This window comes from Bos indicus, chromosome 5, assembly GCF_029378745.1.
Source record: "Bos indicus isolate NIAB-ARS_2022 breed Sahiwal x Tharparkar chromosome 5, NIAB-ARS_B.indTharparkar_mat_pri_1.0, whole genome shotgun sequence".
Taxonomy (NCBI): domain Eukaryota; kingdom Metazoa; phylum Chordata; class Mammalia; order Artiodactyla; family Bovidae; genus Bos; species Bos indicus.
In genome coordinates this window covers 24,960,761-24,980,429 of record NC_091764.1, presented here as the reverse complement: position 1 = coordinate 24,980,429, position 19,669 = coordinate 24,960,761, and the positions used below count along the sequence as shown (strand labels likewise).

The following is a 19,669-nucleotide window of genomic DNA, read 5'->3' as shown; positions in this document are numbered from 1 at the left end:
GCATTGGCACAAAAACCTGAAACTGTGTGAGGCAGAAGTAACTGTTAATGAAGACTTTACGCCTGTACAAATCTGTTCTCAGAAGCCTTCGATTTCCATCCCCTTGTTAACAGAATTTATCAAACTGCTTACAGGTAACTTTTCTTTAAAAGTCTAAGAAAAGTACTATAATTTATTTAAGTTACATATTTTTAAACGTTCCTACCATACCAACAGAATCTCTAAAAGATCTTTTATTCAAAACAAAATCTTTAAGGAGAAAGATATCTGTAATTAGAGGAATTTGATGGAGAATATTTGCCTTGAAACAGTTTATTAACCATTATAAATGTTTTAAAAATCTTTTATCTTTGAACATAGTTTAAAGTTGTAGGTCTAAATGTGATTATCACATATAGAACAGCATTGTTTTTGAAGAATGTGATTGAAAAGGATAAACTGTTGTCAATTGCTTTGATTTTCTTATTTTTTCAGTTAACTGAAGAACTCCACAAAATAAGCTGACGAGGAAGACTGTCATTACCAAATTACACAAGGTAGCTATTTTCTCTATTTTTAATGAAGAAACTTTTGGTATATCAACAGCTAAAACAGTCACAATTAATAAACCCTACAAAGGAAAATACATTTTCCCATTACTATTAACTATATTGCTAATATATGGAATTTCTACAGACCTTTCAATTATCTCTAATTAATACACAATCATAAAGCATAATTTAAAAATAACTATTTATTGCTCCCACCTTCAACCTTGAATAATACAGGAAAAGTATATTGCAAAATTAAAGATATTATAAAATAACAGGAAATACTTTTTGGAGTATATACATTTCAGCATAACTTCTAAATTACTATTCCAAAAGTCCCAAATTCACGTGTTAATTGTTCCTCATTATCAACAAAGCAAAAATCTAATCATAGAATTAAAAAAGATTAAGCTAAAAAGGTTCATAAATGGGTTTAATTAGGGTCCAACTAATTAAACTACTCACAGACAGCATAGTTCTAAATCCTCCAATTGAGCCAGAGGAAAAATTTACTGCCTCTTGACCATATTCTTTTGATCCGTACACTTCTTTCTTTGATGGTTCCCACTTGTTTCTCCAGAACTACAGTACAAAATGGCCACTGAACTGGAGGGTGTGTCCTCATCATTACTAAGCATTTTGCTATCAGAAGCAGCTCTTTGAAAAAACCTGAACATAATTTCTTCAATGCCATTCAATATTACTCTGTAACTGCAGAAGCAGTAATAAGGACGGTGGTGTTTAAAAAATGCCATTAGAGATTATTACTTAATATTTATGTTAGTTTTTTTTTTTTTAAACCAGCAGCAAATAAGACATCTATTCATAAATTCTCCTGGTTTCAGGCTTCTGTTTTCCAGCAGAAATTCATCCTATCCAGTTAATTTTTCATGAAATGTTATAAACAACAAAAAGCTTAGAGAGATTAACTTTACATTTTTTCCTATAATAGTACAAATTACTTAAGTACAACAGTATCTAATCCAAAACAAAACATATCCATCAAAAGAAAGATGAAGAGATGCAAAGGGAGAGCACTCACACGGCTTACAGGCTCAACTGATTAAAAGCAAAGAGCAACAGTGACTTGGTCTTAACTAAGGAAAGAGAAGACAGTAATCCTGATTGACCCCCTGTAGTTCTGATGCTACCCTTAATGTTACTCAATATCTTGTTAATCAACTGGCCTATACTGGGCACTTAACTGAATATAGAGCAGAAAATATATATAGTGAGAAATATAGTGAGAAAGGAAAACTACCATTTTCAACTGCTTTTGAAAAAAAAATTGGAGCCATGTTGAATACATTGGCAAAATGCTGGGTGTGAGAAGAGCGTACAACAAACATCAAAGTGAGGTTTGGGAAGCCCTATTAGATCCCATCTAACCTTATTTTCTTTTTTCCTTATCCTAAATAATAATAATAAATGTGGAGGCAGAATTTGTGATTCTGTTAAGAGATAGTGGGGACGTCTTTCTCTCAAATAATTCATTATACTCTATCATCAGGGAGATTTTGTAAGGAAAAGTAAAATGAAAAGAACATGGCAAAATATACACTAAAATAGAAAATCTACTTTAATAAAGGTGTTAAAGAGATATGAGGTTAATGATTGTGGATTTATCAGCAAAAATCCCCAAACAGGATATAGATGGCCAGATTCTGTCAGCAAAATAAATTAAAATGTGGATTAAAAATTAAATCGTCAAATATTTCAAATAAAGACAAATGGGCACTTTGATCTTCTGCAGTGGGATTAACAGTAATAAGCATGTAAGCAATATTCTAAAAAGCCAGAGGCAATGAAGTCAGTACACTAATACTATACCCCTGAGTAGTACACTGAGCTTCGGCCTTTTCTCCTAAATCCTTAAGCATGATTTGCTTCTGGGAACTCAGAAAACACCTGGAATGGAGTCAGGAAAATGAAAATTGAGCCAGGGTTATTGATATAAAAATAGACTGGAAATGAGCAGAATCTCTTCCTGTATTTTCTAATGAACGGAAGCCTTTAGCGGCTTACTCTCATTAACTCAACCAACCTATCAGATTCAAGAAAAATTTAATACTCAAGGATGATCTGGTATAACTCCTCTATAACAGATGGCAAGTAAGCATTAGAGAAATTAAGTGATTCATTTAAGATATCATTGCTAATTCATGTTAATCTCTTGACTATTAGATTAGTCCCCTTTCCATAATGTTTTCAAAGTATGAAAGTCGTTAATATAACTACATAAGCTACCAAGGTAACCAGTAAAAGTAACTTAAGAATTGTATATCGGACAAAGGAACTTGCATTTTAATAAATGCAATAAATAGAGATCTACTTACTATCTTTTGCACTGTCAATATATTTTTTAAAATGTTAAAATCTATATTGGAGCTCTGAGGATATGTGATGAAGCCAAAACAGTAGAAACAATATGACACAGACAGAAAAAAAGCGACTTGTCCCTCAAGAAAAAATTTTACAGTTCATGTTAAATAAATTTATTCTTGTATATATGGTAATAAACTAGCTCTGGTCTTAATGGTCAATCTTATATGTCAATACAGTTCTGATTTAATAACTCCACTAATCAATATCCTTTCTATTATAGATAAGTGATAAAAACATGAATTTTGTCATGCTTCTGATCTCAGCTACTAGTCAGAAGTAAATTATATAATACAATTGTGAAGCTTTGTGTACTACAGGTAACTGAAAATGCATTTTAAGGAATAATAATATGATACCATAATACCTAAAATTTTGTATGTATAATTTTTTTCAGAGAGCAAGCTCCACTATCAAAACAGCAAATACTATCAACATACACAGACAGAAAAAATTTCCTTCCATTAGTCAAATCAATAAAGCACATAGGAAAGAACCTACAAATGTTACTTATAAAAAATGCCTTACTGTTCTTTAGAGATGTATAATAACCTTTAAAAATATAACAAAATGAGAATCTCTCTCAAGCAAGAGAGGGTTTTTTGTACCTTTCTTGTAGATATGGGAGATTGTGTAAGTGCCATCTCACATTCATTTGACTGCCTTAGTGCTGGGGGTCAGAGAAAGCTAAACCTGAACACGTTGCCAACAAAGGGTTAACATTTAATTATTTACTGATGAAGGAGGGAGAGAAGTCAAGACCAGAGGGGCTTTCCCAGTTCTGAGCATTTAGGTTCCCCAGTCATGAACAAAGGAAAAAAGAATGAATTTCAACAAATATCAAAAGGAGTTCAAAGACAAAAAAAGGTTATCACGGACAGAGAGTTTACAGAGTAAAAACATCCCTTGAGGATAATGCTGTCCCTCTAAGAAAGTTACAAAAAAAAAAAAAAAAAGGCTTAGCTGCACTACAAATAAGGCAAAGAGGTAAAAATATCTGTCCTTCAAATAAATGTTTATTTTCAGATACTCTTCCCTCTAGGAGTAGAAGGATTCAAGATAGGATAAACAACTCAAAATTTCTGCAATTAATCTATAATTAAAAAAATCCAACAGCTATGAATGAGCAATCAGAACTAGTCACCTAAGGTAACTAGAGAATTCTTACTCTCAAAACATCTTAAGAGATTCCAATAACAGATCAAAATGACAATACTGCTATCTCAGTATTTATTTTGCTTAATACCCATGTTAGATATGGAGTCCATCATTTTCTAAATTTTGTCCCGTTGCTGCTCAGTCAGAGGTCCCAGTGTGAGGTGATGTCTTTCCCACTTCAGCCTCCAGGGGGTAGTCGGGCTCCAAGATAAAGAAACTAACTTTTAAGATATTCATATATATGGAATCTAGCCCTGATGAAAGGAAAACAGTCAGATTCTACAGTAAGGACCAGGAACTGGAAACCTCACTCTTCCTTCCATTTCTTAATTCATCCTCTACATCATTGTTCAGTCCAGGAGGGCTTAAAGGTAGCTTCTGGAGGGAGAATACAAAAGACCAAAACTACAAGAAAACAGTGCAACTGACTAATAACCAAGGAAACTGGTATTAAACCAAGTCATTTTGAAAATGTTTGAAATAGAGAAAAGATGCGATTAGAATACTTTCCAAATATATGCTTGATTTAAAATTCAAAATTTTAATTTTAATGGGGCACATGACTCCCTTGAGTTAGTATTAAGACATAAATAAGCCTGATGTTTGATTCTGAAAATCATTATAAATAATAGTATTACATCAGATATACTAAAAAAAACCATTAAACTTTCTTAGAAGAGAGGTTAGGTCCTATGATGGATGTGGTAGGCTGTTTTTTCCAACCTCTAAATTACATTCCTGCCTAGTGCAACTCTTGTATTAAAGAGAAGAAAGAGCTGAATGTAATATTTTCCAAATTATCTTGCAGCTAGGGCTCTAGATGCACATCAGTTCAGTTCAGTCACTCAGTCGTGTCCGACTCTTTGTGACCCCATGGACTGCAGCACCCCAGGCCTCCCTGTCCATCACCAATTCCCGGAATCCACCCAAACTCATGCCCATTGAGTCAGTGATGTCATCCAACCATCCCATACTTTGTCATCCCCTTCTCCTCAGGCCTTCAATCTTTCCCAGCATCAAGGTCTTTTCAAATGAGTAAACTCTTTACTCAGGTGGCCAAAGTATTGGAGTTTCAGCTCCAACATCAGTCCTTCCAATGAATATTCAGGACTGATCTCCTTTAGGATGGACTGGTTGGATCTCCTTGCAGTCCAAAGGACTCTCAAGAGTCTTCTCCAACACCACAGTTCAAAAGCATCAATTCTTCAGCACTCAGCTTTCTTTATAGTCCAACTCTCACAACTATACATGACTACTGGAAAAAACATAGCCTTGATTAGACAGAACTTTGTTGGCAAAGTAATGTCTAAACTTTCTAATATGCTGTCTAGGTTGGTCATAACTTCTCTTCCAAGGAGTAACCGTCATTTAATTTCATGGCTGCAGTCACCATCTGCAGTGATTTTGGAGCCCAAAAAGATAAAGTCTGACACTGTTTCCCCATCTATTTACCTTGAAGTGATGGGACTGGATACCATGATCTTTGTTTTTTGAATGTTGAGCTTTAAGCCAACTTTTTCACTTTCCTCTTTCACTTTCATCAAGAGGCTCTTTAGTTCTTTGCTTTCTGCCATACGGGTAGTGTCACTTGCATATCTGAGGTTACTGATATTTCTTCCAGCAATCTTGATTCCAGCTTGTACTGGAATCCAGCCCTGTGTTTCTACTGATGTACTCTGCATATAAGTTAAATAAGCAGGGTGACAATATACAGCCTTGACGTACTTCTTTCCTGATTTGGAACCAGTCTGTTGTTCCATGTCCAGTTCTAACTGTTGCTTCCTGATCTGCATACAGATTTCTCAGGAGGCAGGTCAGGTGGTCTGGTATTCCCATCTCTTTCAGAATTTTCCACAGTTTGTTGTGATCCACACAGTCAAAGGCTTTGGTGTAGTCAATAAAGCAGATGTTTTTCTGGAACTCTCTTGATTTTTTTGATGATCCAACAGATGTTGGCAATTTGATCTCTGGTTCCTTTGCCTTTTCTAAAACCAGCTTGAACATCTGGAAGTTCACAGTTCACGTATTGTTGAAGGCTGGCTTGGAGAATTTTGAGCATTACTTTACTAGCGTGTGAGATGAGTGCAACTGTGCGGTAGTTTGAGCATTCTTTGGCATTGCACTTCTTTGGGATTGGAATGAAAACTGACCTTTTCCAGTCCTGTGGCCACTGCTGCGTTTTCCAAATTTGCTGGCATATTGAGTGCAGCACTTTCACAGCATCATCTTTAGGATTTGAAATAGCTCAACTGAAATTCCATCACCTCCACTAGTTTTGTTCGTAGTGATGCTTCCTAAGGCCCACTTGACTTCACATTCCAGGATGTCTGGCTCTAGGTGAGTGATCACACCATCGTGATTAGCTGGGTTATGAAGATCCTTTTTGTATAGTTCTTTTGTGTATTCTTGCCACCTCTTCTTAATATCTTCTGCTTCTATTAGGTCCATACAATTTCTGTCCTTTATTGAGCCCATCTTTGCATGAAATGTTCCCTTGGTATCTCTAATTTTCTTGAAGAGATCTCTAGTCTTTCCTATTCTATTGTTTTCCTCAATTTCTTTGCACTGATCATTGAGGAAGGGTTTCTTATCTCTCCTTGCTATTCTTTGGAACTCTGCATTCAAATGGGTACATCCTTCCTTTTCTCCTTTGCCTTTCACTTCTCTTCTTTTCACAGCTATTTGTAAGACATCCTCAGACAACCATTTTGCTTTTTTGCATTTCTTTTTCTTGCTCCCTGTCTTGATCCCTGTCTCCTGTACAATGTCAGGAACCTCCAACCATAGTTCATCAGGCACTCTATCAGATCTAGTCCCTTAAATCTATTTCTCACTTCTACTGTATAACAGTTAGAGATTTGATTTAGGTCATACCTGTATGGTCTAGTGGTTTTCCCCACTTTCTTCATATTAAGTCTGAATTTGGCAATAAGGAGTTCATGATCTGAGCCACAGTCAGCTCCAGGTCTTGTTTTTGCTGACTGTAGAGAGCTTCTCCATCTTGCTCAAGGCTATGTTTTTTCTTAAGCTCTGTACTAATAATTATATAACAACAATGTATCTTGCTCAAGGACATGTTTCTCCTTAACAAGAATCTTCTGACTAATCTTGTTATATTAAGACAGGTTGTGGGAGTGGGTCTGGTATAAGTATATAAGGCCTTGATAAGACTAGTGAGGGGGCACTCTCCACCCCCTTCTGATGTCTATGTCAGAAGCTTTCTCTGTCCTTTCTCATTGTAGTAAAACTTCTGCCACACAAAAGCTCTGAGTGATCAAGCCTGATCCCTGATCCCAAAGCTAAGTCTTCTTTGGAGATCACAAATCTGACATTGTTCACCATAAGCTATTAGTGGGAACCAGCCCAGCTGTTAGGATCTAATTAAAGGTGACACCTTTTCAACCAGGCCTCTTATTGTAGGTAATGCCATGAAGTTGAATGAGGAGAAAAGATCCAAAACAGAACCAGTAAATACTCTATAGATTTCAGATGTAAGAGTTAGGCCCAAATGAGCTCTCTAACTGTGGTTACTTGTGTATAAAACTGTCTAGAAGCTAACAAACTGAAAATCTACCACATTTCAGGGAACTATACTGCCATTCTAAAGGAGATCAGCCCTGGGTGTTCTTTGGAAGGACTGATGCTAAAGCTGAAACTCTAGTACTTTGGCCACCTCATGCGAAGAGTTGACTCATTGGAAAAGACTCTGATGCTGGGAGGGATTGGGGGCAGGAGAATGGGATGACAGAGGATGAAGATGGCTGGATGGCATCACTGACTCGATGGACGTGAGCTTGAGTGAACTCCGGGAGTTGGTGATGGACATGGAGGCCTGGCGTGCTGCGGTTCATGGGGTCGAAAAGAGTCGGACATGACTGAGCAACTGAACTGAATTGAACTGATACTGCTAGGGAAACCAAAATCCTGCAAAACCTCATATTTATTCAACCTCTACAGCAACTCTTAAACCCACATCAGGAATCAGGCTGTGAAAGGTATGCAGCCTGCAAGTAAAGCATACTTTAATACCCATTTCCTATGAAGCTAAGGAGTGCTAAGAGATAAGGAATAAGTTCTCAGAAGGCAAAACCAAAGGCTGTGGATGACAGTGGATAAGAGTTAATCCTAGAGAACGGAACAAGGGCTACAAAGTAGGTTAACCAAGAAAGTCTTCTTGCAGGACGATTTTACAAGAAGCAGACGGCACACTCAAAAGGGATAACTGAAAAGAGTAATGAAATGACCATTATTTACATAGCCCTAAGAAGGGCTGGCTCAGAGAGTAAAGCATCTGCCTGCAATGCAGGAGACCTGGGTTCGATCCCTGGGTCAGGAAAATCCCCTGGAGAAGGAAATGGCAACCCAATCCAGTCCTCTTGCCTTGAAAATCCCATGGACAGAGAAGCCTGGTAGACTACAGTCCATGGGATCACAAAGAGTCGGACATGACTGAGCGACTTCACTTTCACTTTCACTTTTCAAGAAGGGCTGAGGCAGCCAAGAGGGGATAGTAAAGCATCCACAGAGTGGCAACAGCAGTAAGTTATTAATTTCCTTGGGCCTAAAGGTCAAAGGAAAGCAGCAGGGTCACACTGAAGCCCTGTAAGAGATGAAGTTAAAGAAGTCCCCCAAAAGACTTGTGGCTTTAAGTACAGAAACACAATCACTACCAAATGGCAGCCCTGCTAGAAGGGAACTAGAAATATAGTATCTCTCCAGTGTTCTGTCTTCTATCCTCTTGCTCTATCTGAATGTTTGTGTTCTCCCAAAATTCAAATGTTGAAACCTATCTCCAATGTAGCAGTATTTGGAGGTGAGGCTTTGAGAGGTGCTTAAGTCATGTGGTTAGAGCACTCAAGAATAGAATTAGTGCCCTTATAAAAGAGATCCCAGAGAGTTCCCTCACCCCTTCTGCTGCCCACAGGGGAAAAGACAGTCATTTATGAACCAAGGAAGTGGGTTCTCATTAGAACTCAACCACACTGGTACCCTAATCTTGGATTTCCCAGCCTCTAGAACTGTGAGAAGTAAATTTTTGTTGTTTATAAGCTACCCAATCTGAGTGTTACAGCAGCCTGAATTAACTAAATTGGCTGAGCCTAAATGGAATTAGCTATATAGAATTCTCACCAGCTGAATGGAGAAAAGTCATCACTACCACCATCAATCCCTTACCCATACACCTAGGTGTTAAGTCGGGGTTTAAGAACAAATCACTAAGGAAATTACAAAATCATGAGACAAACTATATTTCAAAACTCATGAAATACAGCCAGTACAGCACCCAGGGACATTTATAACCTTACAAATTATTTTTTAGTACTCAAGTCTTTAACTCAAGAAACACACAATACCAGTAATTCTGAAAACCAACATGAATTTTTTTTCAGGAAAAATTTAATAGTAGCTAAAGTTTGAAAGTGAAAGTCACTCAGTCGCATCTGACTCTTTGTGACCCCATGGACTACACACTCCATGGAATTCTCCAGACCAAAATACTGGAGTGGGTAGCCTTTCCCTTCTCCAGGGGATGTTCACAACACCAGGGATTGAACCCAGGTCTCCTGCATTGCAGGAGGATTCTTTACCAGCTGAGCCACAAGGGAAGCCCAGGAATACTGGAGTGGGTAACCCATCCCTTCTCCAGAGGATCTTCCCGACCCAGGAATCGAACTGGGGTCTCCTGCGTTGCAGGCTGATTCTTTACCATCTGAGCTATCAGGGAAGCTAACGTTTACAGAATGCTTATAATGTGCCAGGTACTCATCTAAGTACTTCACTTACATTGAGTCATTTAATGACTCATAACTGCTCTATGAGATTGATACTGTTGCTGCTGCTGCTGCTAAGTCGCTTCAGTCATGTCCGACTCTGTGCGACCCCATAGACGGTGGCCCACCAGGCTCCCCCATCCCTGGGATTCTCCAGGCAAGAACACTGGAGTGGGTTGCCATTTCCTTCTCCAAGGCATGAAAGTGAAAAGTGAAAGTGAAGTTGCTCAGTCATGTCCTACTCTTAGCGACCCCATGGACTGCAGCCTACTAGGCTCCTCCATCCATGGGATTTTCCAGGCAAGAGTACTGGAGTGGGGTGCCATTGCCTTCTCCGATTGATACTGTTACTTCTACTTAATATCGAGAAAACAGACACAAAGAGGAGTAAACTGCTCAAAGTCACAGTAATTAATGTATCTTGGAGATAAGATTTCCTAGGTCGTCCAACTCAAGATTCTATTCCTTTGACAACTGTATTACACTCCCTTTCAGAATAAAAAAAGACTATCAAAGTATCCCCTGAAACAGAAAACTGGAATTGAGCATTAACCATAAAAGAAAAGGAACCACTAGACTACATCTGTTCTGTGCACCCTCAGCAAAGGTCTAGACAGTTTAAGGGTCAATTTAGCTATGGCCTCGAGGAACAGATCCTTCCTGAAAGGTAGCAAAATATGCTACTCCAAAATTATGTCACTGGGGCATACTGGTTATCTTGAGCTGTACGCACTTGAAAAACAGCAAATGAGAAATGCTTTCTCTGAACTCTCCCCTTCGTTCAGATCTAAAGACACATCTTTCAAAAGAAACTCAATTGTCATATATCCCCTACTTGGGAGTTTCATCAACCAGGAAGATTGACTCATCACAGGAAAGGAAGATACACCCAGACAAACTTTGTCATATCTCCCATCTGCTCTTCTAAGAACCCATTTATCTTTGCAAAGTAAATATTTGCTCTCCCCTAAGAGGTATACATGGGGCTTCCCAGGTGGCACAAGTGGTAAAGAACCCACCTGCCAATGCAGGAGACATAGAGACACGGGTTCGATCCTTGGGTTGGGAAGATCCCCTGGAAGAGGGCATGGTACCCCACTCCAGTATTCTTGCCTGGAGAGTCCCATGGATAGAGGAGCCTGGTGGGCTACAGTACTTGGGGTCGCAAAGAGTCAGACATGACTGAAGAGACTTAGCACACTCACACAAGAGGCCTACATCCTTTCCCTGGTCCCACATAGATGGTACATAAGCCTGAATCATCTAAGACATCTTGGAGTGTTACAACCTTCCCCTGACAAAGATTGTTTCCTTAACCCAACTTTAGTCAGGCTCCTGAAAATTCTTCTACACACTTCTTTGCAAAGTCTGGTTTTAACAAAACCCTGCTATGTCAGTTTAGCAAGGGTCTCTCATCTTCCACAAAAGATCACTCTCAATCTTCCTCATGGGTTCCTCATCTTCTACCATCCCTCCAGGTGAAATCAAGCCCAACAGGGTCAGAAGCTGGTGACTAATAGAAATTCTCAAGCTTGTCTTAAAGAACAGATAAAGGAACAGCTTGTTAAAACCCCTCTGCTTATAGATTGCCTTCACTGGTGAGCTTGCTTTAGTTTTTTTCCCTCTCTTTAATTGCATGCACCCCAAGCTTCATAGAGCCTAGGTAATATACCACAAGATTCCTTAACCACCCCACAGAAAATACCTCTGATATATGGCTTGCTATAGTACTAGAGGCAGGGGCTTAAGCTGATTTTTAGGAACTTAAGAATCAGCTTTTGTTCAGTCAGAGCTGGCTAAGACTGGTTGAGATCACAGGCCGTAAGACTGGACCCACACAGGTGTTGGATGAACGTCCCTTTGACATCAGAGGGCCAAAACCTCCACCTCCAGAACCATGCTAAGTGCCTCCATCTTTCAACATGCACCCTTGGAAGAAGCATGTAACCTAGATAAGACTGCAAAGAACACTGACTACCTCACTTTTCCTGTACCTCCAATCACCCTTCCTTGCAACTAAGACCACCCTGCTTCTTTATTCCATAAATACCCCACCTTCGGGAGGGTGGATTTTCTGCTTGTTTTCCCTTGGCTGCTTTGTGAGTAAACTCTCTTCTACGGCAAACTTCAGTTTCTCAGCATTTGGCTTGCAGTAACAAAGGAAAAGACCACCCTGGCTTGTATTCAGCAAGAATCTGGTATATTGGTTTAGCCAAAACCCCTCTAAATCCAAGATTTCCTCTTAGTAATTAAATTTCCACTTATTCATGTATTTGCAATAGAATCCAGTTCTATACTGAGGTCTCTTTCCTCTATTGCAGTAGTCCTGAATAAAATATGTTTTTACTGCTTTAACTATCATCTAGTTCCATTTTTTTGTTTTTGTTTTTTTAAAAACACTATCTCCCATGTATATATGTGGGTATGCATGTTGTTAGGAACAAGACACACGCCCCAAATGGAGTCACTTATGCTAAGATCCACTTTCCAAATCAAGACTTACATTTTTGGCCTCTTCCAGAAATGTAACCAAAGAGGACCCTATGGGGCCTTCTTGGGACAGAGCTCCTCTCCCAATATTCTGTGCTGTAGCTCGTATCAGAAATAGCAAGTATATCCTGCATATTTCCAACTACCACCAAATGGAAGAAATTAACTACCTGATGATCATGAGCCTGTAGCCCCCAAACCTATTGGTACCTAAGACCTGATAATGTTAATGCCCCTCATTAACCATTAATGAGGGGTTATTACCTCAACATCAATCAATCAGAGAATTCTGAGTGACCAGATCACACATCTTGGGATGCTCCTCCCCCAATCTGGCCTTTAAAGATGCTTTGTGAAACCCTTCCAGGAGTTAGGATTTTGGGGGCACGAGTCACCTGTTCTCCTTGCATGACCCTGCAATAAATCTTTCTCTGCTCCAGACTTCAGTGTTTTGGTGTTTGGACTAGTAAGTCCAAGTTGGGCACAGGAACTTGTTTGTTCAGTAACAGAAATACAATCTTAAGCCAGTCAATCAGCATCAGTGAGGTAATCTGCCTGACAGACCCCTGCCACTCCCTAAAAGAATGTGACCTTGATACAACCAATCTCCTCTTTACTAGCCTAACTTCCTTGACCCACTTCCTCTGCCTATAAAAGTCTCTCTCTCTCTCTTTTTTTTAACAGATTCAGGAACTCCTTTCTGTCTGCTAGATGGGATGCTGCCGAATACATAAATCGGTGAACAAAGTCTATAAGATCTTTTAAATTTACTCTAGATGAATTTCGTTTCATAACAATGTTAACATTTTTTTGTTTTTTGTTTTCCTCTAGTTAATCTATCTGTTATTACAGGAATCTCAGCCAAGAACTCAAAGGGTAGAGGAAAAATTATTTCTCTTCCCCTGTTGTCCCAGTTTGTAAATCTGTCCTAGAGCACAAAGTGATGGGAAGTTGCTTCACTCATTTAGAAGGCAAGCAATAAAAATGCTCGTGGATTGGAAGATTCAATAATGTAAAGATGTCAGTTCTCCCCAAATTAATCCAGAGATTCAAAGCAATTTCAATCAGTCTTTGCAGTTTCCTTTTTCTAAAGTGAAAATGACAAGCTGACTCTAAAATTCATTCAGAAAGACAAAGGGCTAAGAATAGACAAAGCAATCTTGAAGGAAAATAAAACTGATGGGTATTATTCTATCAGATACTAAGAACTATTATAAAAGTTATAGTAATTACAATAATGTGGTATAGGCACAAGAATGATCAAATTAGTGGAAAAGGGAACATCCAAAAACAAAGCCACACACACAAGGTATCCTGATTTATGACAAGGGCAACATTGAAGTTCATCAAAGAAACAATGGTCTGTTCAGAAAATGCCAGGTTAAATAGACATCCATGTGGGGAAAAAATATGTTGACCTTTACTTGATACCACACAAAAATCAGTTCCATATGGATGGCAGATCTAGAAGCACAAGGTTAAAATAAAGCTCTGTGACCTTAGAGCAGGCAAATATTTCTTTAAAGGCACTAACCATAAAAGAAAAAGATTTACTTCGATTATAATAAAATTAAGAGCTTCTGTTCATTGAAAGACACTATTAAGAGAGTTCCACAGACCTGAGACAGTTGAGGTACATATATCCACCAAAAGACTTACATTCAGTATATGTAGAGAAATCCTTCAAATTGGTATCAAGAGATAACCCAAAATAAAAATATGCAACAAATTTGAATTGGCTTCACAAACTGAATATACAACTGGTCCTTAAACATAAAAAAAACCCTCTCCCTTTCCTTATCAGGGAAATGCAAATTAAAGCCAAGAGGAGATACCAGTATACACATTAGAATGGTAAAAAGACGGAAATTAACAAGTGTCAGTGAGGGGAGCAACTGGACCTCTTCTACACTGCTGGTTAAGAGTACAAATTGGCACCACCACGTTGGAATAATGTTCGGCAATATCCACACAAGGTGAATGCATGTATTTCCTATGACTCAGTGATTCCTCTTCTAAGTATATACCCAACAGAAATATGTTCAGTAAGATATATATACTGAAATGTTCACATTAGCACTATTCATAATAGTTTCAAACTAGAAATCACCCAAAGACCATTAATAGTAGAGTAGATTAAAAACTGGTTATACGTTCACATGCAATACTATGGAGAAATAAAAAATCCTTACATGACCATATGGATGAATATAACAGACAAAATCAGAAAGCAAAGTCAGACAAAAAAGAGCATATACAAATGGAACTTGCACAGTGTGTACACTATAAAAAACGTCAAAAGGGATCTAAATTAATGATTATAAGTCTGAAGAGTGGTTATTTTGGGGGTGGAGAGAAGTGGCTGGAAGAGAGTAAGAGGGAGCTTCTGGTGTGCTGGTGATGTTCAGTTTCTTAACACAGGTCCTGGCTGCATGGGTGTATTCAACATGTGACAACTGATCAGTCTGCACATTTACGATTTGTGCACTTTTCTTATGAACATTATGCTGCAATAAAAATTAATGTATATGACAAAAAGCAAATAAACTAAACAACAAAAAACATTTCTAGGGACTTCCCACAAAGTCCAGTGGTTAAGATCCTGTGCTTCCACTGCAGGGTTTGATCCCTGGTCAGGGAACTAAGATCCCACAAGGCCCCCTGGTTCTGCCACAAAATAAATAAATAAATTTGTACAAGTAAAATAGGTTTAAGTGACTTATGAAAAATGTATGCAAATCAGTTAAGAATCTAACATCCAACAGGAAAATGGGGGAAAAAATACAAAAAGAAATGCTCAAGAAAGAAATAAAAATGTTTCTAGTAAATTCAAAAAATGTAAATTAGAACAGCAGAATGCTCGATTCCCTATCAAATTAGCAAAGACTAAAGGAAATTAATAAGGTTGCTGCTGAGGATTTGGTGAAAATAATACTCTTATTCCTAACAGAAACTTGAAATAGTATAACCTTTCCGCGTAAAAGTCTTGAAAAATGTATCTTTTGACCCACGAGTTTCCTTTCTAGAAATTATTCTAAGGAAAAATCAGAGATGCAATTAAAAATGGACTTATGCCAGTGTTGACTATAACGGCATTTTGAAACAATGTAACTATCCAAGAATGGGAAAATGATTATGATACATATACATATTGGATATTATGTTGTTTTCAAAGAGTAATGATAAGAAAACACTCAGTGAAAAATACATATACAATTCTATGTGGTATACTTTTTTGTTAAAAAAAATCAAACATATATTTGCATAGAAAACGTTGGCAAGAATACATACTATAATGTTAACAGTGGCCATCTGTGGGTGAAAGGATAACGAGTGATTTAATTTTGTGGCTTGTTTTCTACAATGAAATGCTGTAGAAATGAGCACGCATTATTATTATTCAGATATCTAACCACATAACAGGGTTAAAAAAAAAAAAAATCCACCCAGTCCCTTTTCTCTAGCAATCTAAGTAACATAGATTTTTGTCTCTCTTTCATGTCCCACATACAATCTTATAACTTGTTTCCTCAATTTTACCTTAGCAGTATCTGTCCAAGCCATTATTCAATTCGGTCTTCTCTCATATCTGAAACTCAGGCACTTGTATTCCCTACTGACCTCAAACCAAGACACTTCCTTTTGGTAAAAGAGCCCTATCTTTCACTACTTCTCCATTCTAGCCCCATCAGACCGCTTCACATAGTGACAGTTCACACTCAAGTCCTGGAAAAATCTGCACCAGATACCTTCACACCTCCCAAGCTTGGCATACTTTGTTCTCGTTCTTCAGAATGCATTTTCTCCCTTCCACCTCTCTAAACAGACTTACAGTTCAAGACCCACCTCCAATATCCACTTACTGGGTGTAGCGTCTCCGAGTACAGACGGCAGTTTCCAAACCAATCCTCCAATGACAGTTTGCATATATTTCAACATATACCATTCTGCACTATTTATTGTCTAGCTTCTTTTTCGTAAAGAATGAGCTCTTTCTTTTCTTAAATTTCTTAAAAGCAAGTTGGATGAATGGACTTTGGTAAAGCATTCATACACATGCCTTATACAGAGGTGTGGGTTTGCGCCTGTGTCTGATAGATAAACGGCAACAGAAACACTAGAATTTTTTTTTTTCATTCAAGATGGCAGAGAACGTCTTAAAATAGTCCCCACACAAAAGCACTCTCACCAAAGCCTCGAAACAGAAGAAACAGCTACACCTAGAGCAACAGCAAAGGACAAAAGAATTAGACGCTGAGACGCCCCGGCCCTAATCACCCACAGGAGGTCCCACACACAGATCTTAAACCACGTTAGAAAACCAGCACCTGCTGCCTCCACTCGAAGAGCCACGCCTCGACAGTGAACGGTGACCTCGGGCACTTCTTGATATTGACCCCAAAAAATCAAGGACGAAAAAGGGGGAGGCTAAATCGTATGGGCGAGTACCCAAAATCCACGACTGGGCCCCGCCCCAACCAGGAGCAGTTACCCCACCCCCACACCCAGCCAAGGCGTATCCATCACCCGGGAAGGAACAAGCTGGGCTCGCGTTCACCGGCCAGGCTGGGAATTCTGGGAGGACCCAAGGCAGAGACTGGGCGAGGCAAGGGCGCCTCGGGCTACACCTGTCAGGCAGCGGCCAACAGTAGGCCCGGAAATCGACGAGATTCGGTGACCAAGACCGGCAGGAGCGTCACCCGATCCGTCGCTCCCTCGATCGCCCTCTCGCCTTCTCCCTCGTCCTTCTCAAACAAAGGCAACTCACACGCACCGCCATTTTCCCCTTACCTCAAAAACCACCTCTTCGTCAAAATCCGGTGTCATCCTTCTCCGCCATGCCACCCGCCTCAGCACGATGGGAAATGAAGGCGGGAGAACAGGCTGCACCCAAGCGTCTGCCTCTGCCAGTCCTTGTGTGCAGAAAACTACAATTCCCATCATGCCTTGTAGCTCATGCCCCTTTTTAAAGCCCGCTCATTGGAGCCGAGCTTGAGCATGTGGGCGGGAGGGCCGGGAACGGGGTAAAACTTGGGCCCTCTGATTGGAGGAGGTTGGGGCTTTTGTCCGCCTTTTACGGCCGCGACTAGCAGAGGGCGCCTGGAGCTCTGATTTTTTTTTTTTTTTGGAGCTGGAGAAGGCCTCGCACTGGCGAAGCTGCGGTGAGCACTGCTCGTGCGCGCGCGTGTACGTCCGCCGGGAGCTCCGCTGCTCGGTGCTCGTGCCCGCCTGCCCGTCGCCGGCGCTCGCGCCGGGGAGCGCCGCCGGGTCCTTAGAGCCGGCAGGCAGCTCCCTTTGTGCGGCGCTCGCGCCGCGGTCCCTCCGGACGGAATGTGGGCTCTGTGGGAGTTTTTCTCTTCTTCCCAAATTCTTGAAACAATGGACTGTAAGGGGCGCGGGGATTAAGTGGGGCGAGCTGGGAAGCGACCTGCACTGGGGAATCATGACTTCTGCTGCAGGTAAGTGACGGCGCTCGAGCTGCCGCTGGAAAGTTTGTAGCGAGCGCTGCAGGTTTGGGGCTCGGAGCTGCTTTCTCCCCCGGGATAGGTTAGTAGTGTTCCCTCTGCCTTTCTCCGGGACTGCGGCAAGTGCGGAGCAGACGGTGTTTGCTGCCGGATTTTCTCGTCCCTTCGTGCCTAAGAGGGGCTCTTTGGAAATCATGTGTCTCTTGGGACCTCCCTTTAAAGGAAGACCTTGTTGGGGTCTCTTAGCTCCAGGAGAAACGGGAAATGTAAAGAGGGCATTTATTTTTCTTTCCTAAAATTTGAGCGACTTTGCCTTTGCGTATGAAAATAGTTTAGATTCCCATGTTAAGAAATCAGTTATTCTAGGAAAGGGCAGCGTTCCCGGAGTGTTGAACTTAGCCACTAGGCTGTGTGGCTTTAACCTCAGTGAGGACTGGAAACCCTGACCCTTAGTGAAGAGATTTAGACATTGTTACTGCTGTCCTGGTGGGTTTCCCCCTGTTATCTAAGAATCAGAGGAGTAGAACTGCCTGCCGATGCCAAGGTTTTTGTTCATCTCCACCCGGTTTTTTTGTGCACTTTTTTCCCCTGTGTCTACCTGGTTAGTGTACACAAAGCCTTATTTTCTGTTTACCTTCCTTGGTCCTTTCCCTTCATCCATATGGCAAAGCCAGTTGTATTACCTTTGTGTGCACTCTGAAGAATTTTATGGACAACGTTCAGAAGGAACAGTTCCTATTTTCCGAAATAATTACTGAAGTGGTATTATATTCACTTATAAGAACATAGGTTAACTTTTAAGTTAGAACTTAATAATGTATTCAGTATTAAGTTTTTTTAATTTTTGTTTTTTTTTTAAATAACAATTTCGCCCACATTGAAAGCAATAAACCTTCATTATACATTTAATAGTAAAACAGTGTAAGACTTCAAAGTTACTTCTAGAATCAGCAGTTAAGTATCAGATTAAATTTTCTTAGCTTTTCTTGGCATTTGTTTTAAATTTCTGTAACTTGAAACTGTCAAACAGCACCCTGAATGTTCTGATTTGTGTTCTTTCTGAAGACTAGATATGCTAGAGGTTGTACTGCTAGGTGTAATCTGATTACAAACTAAGGAGCTGAGAAGTTAGCCAATAGGAGTAAGAAAGCAAGGAAAGCAGTGTTCCGGTAGTAGTATTTCTGAAGAAGATGTTGTGGATCTTCCCTTTTGATGTTATATGTGTGTGTAGAGGATGTCATCATATACTGAGAATTACGTTATTTATAAACTCTTCTTTCCTTACCAAAGGAAGCCTTTCCACTTACTTGAGGTGAAGTATTTTCATCCTAAATTTCTGTGCCTCAGTGTAATGAACAAGCCAAATTTAATTTAAATTTAGATTTAAAATTATTGGAGATTTTAAAATCCTTCCAGCCTGTTTTAACTCTTCCTTCCTTTGTCAAACGCATTTCAAATTCGTACCTTGGATGTGTCAACTTTCAGTTCCAGTCCCAACAGTTTATAAATGAACAGATACAGAAGCATTTAATTGATATTTAAATATGTAAACCTGATCTAGGTCTCAGTTTGGAATTGTATTATTTCATTTGAATGACCCTCAAATATTTCAGGCTATTTTTATATTTATCAACTTTACAATTAAAGAAATCCAGACATTTTTGTGGTGTTTAAAAGAGGGACACTTCCTGTGTTTAGCTGAGTTAGTTGGTTTTTAGCATAGCTGGCTGAGAAGCATTGACGACTTTTTTGTTTGCCCATCTGTTAAGATTTATTATAACTTTTTCTCATGTCTAAATGGGGAATATAGAAAAGAACTGCCCATCTTCTAACAAAATTATGTGTTCATCATTCTTACAAGCTGTTTATGATG

The 19,669-nt window shown here is 39.5% G+C and overlaps 2 protein-coding genes across 7 annotated transcripts in view; one reads left to right on the top strand and one right to left on the bottom strand.

The window, feature by feature from the left end:
• Positions 1 to 17,277, bottom strand: part of VEZT (vezatin, adherens junctions transmembrane protein) — a 79,609-nt gene extending 62,332 nt beyond the window's left edge. For 3 of the 4 annotated variants that reach the window (XM_019960368.2, XM_019960369.2, XM_070788969.1), the window contains exon 1: positions 17,123 to 17,277. In XM_019960368.2, the coding sequence (XP_019815927.2) occupies positions 17,123 to 17,275 (153 nt within the window). In that variant the 5' untranslated portion in view covers positions 17,276 to 17,277. The remainder of the gene's footprint in view (positions 1 to 17,122) is intronic. The other variant, XM_070788970.1, reaches the window with a different exon arrangement.
• A 214-nt stretch (positions 17,278 to 17,491) lies between these two features.
• The window catches only part of FGD6 (FYVE, RhoGEF and PH domain containing 6), a 107,242-nt gene continuing 105,064 nt past the window's right edge, over positions 17,492 to 19,669 (top strand). For 2 of the 3 annotated variants that reach the window (XM_019960367.2, XM_019960366.2), the window contains exon 1: positions 17,493 to 17,790. In XM_019960367.2, the coding sequence (XP_019815926.2) occupies positions 17,775 to 17,790 (16 nt within the window). In that variant the 5' untranslated portion in view covers positions 17,493 to 17,774. Of the gene's footprint in view, positions 17,791 to 19,669 lie in introns of all 3 variants that reach the window. The other variant, XM_070788967.1, reaches the window with a different exon arrangement.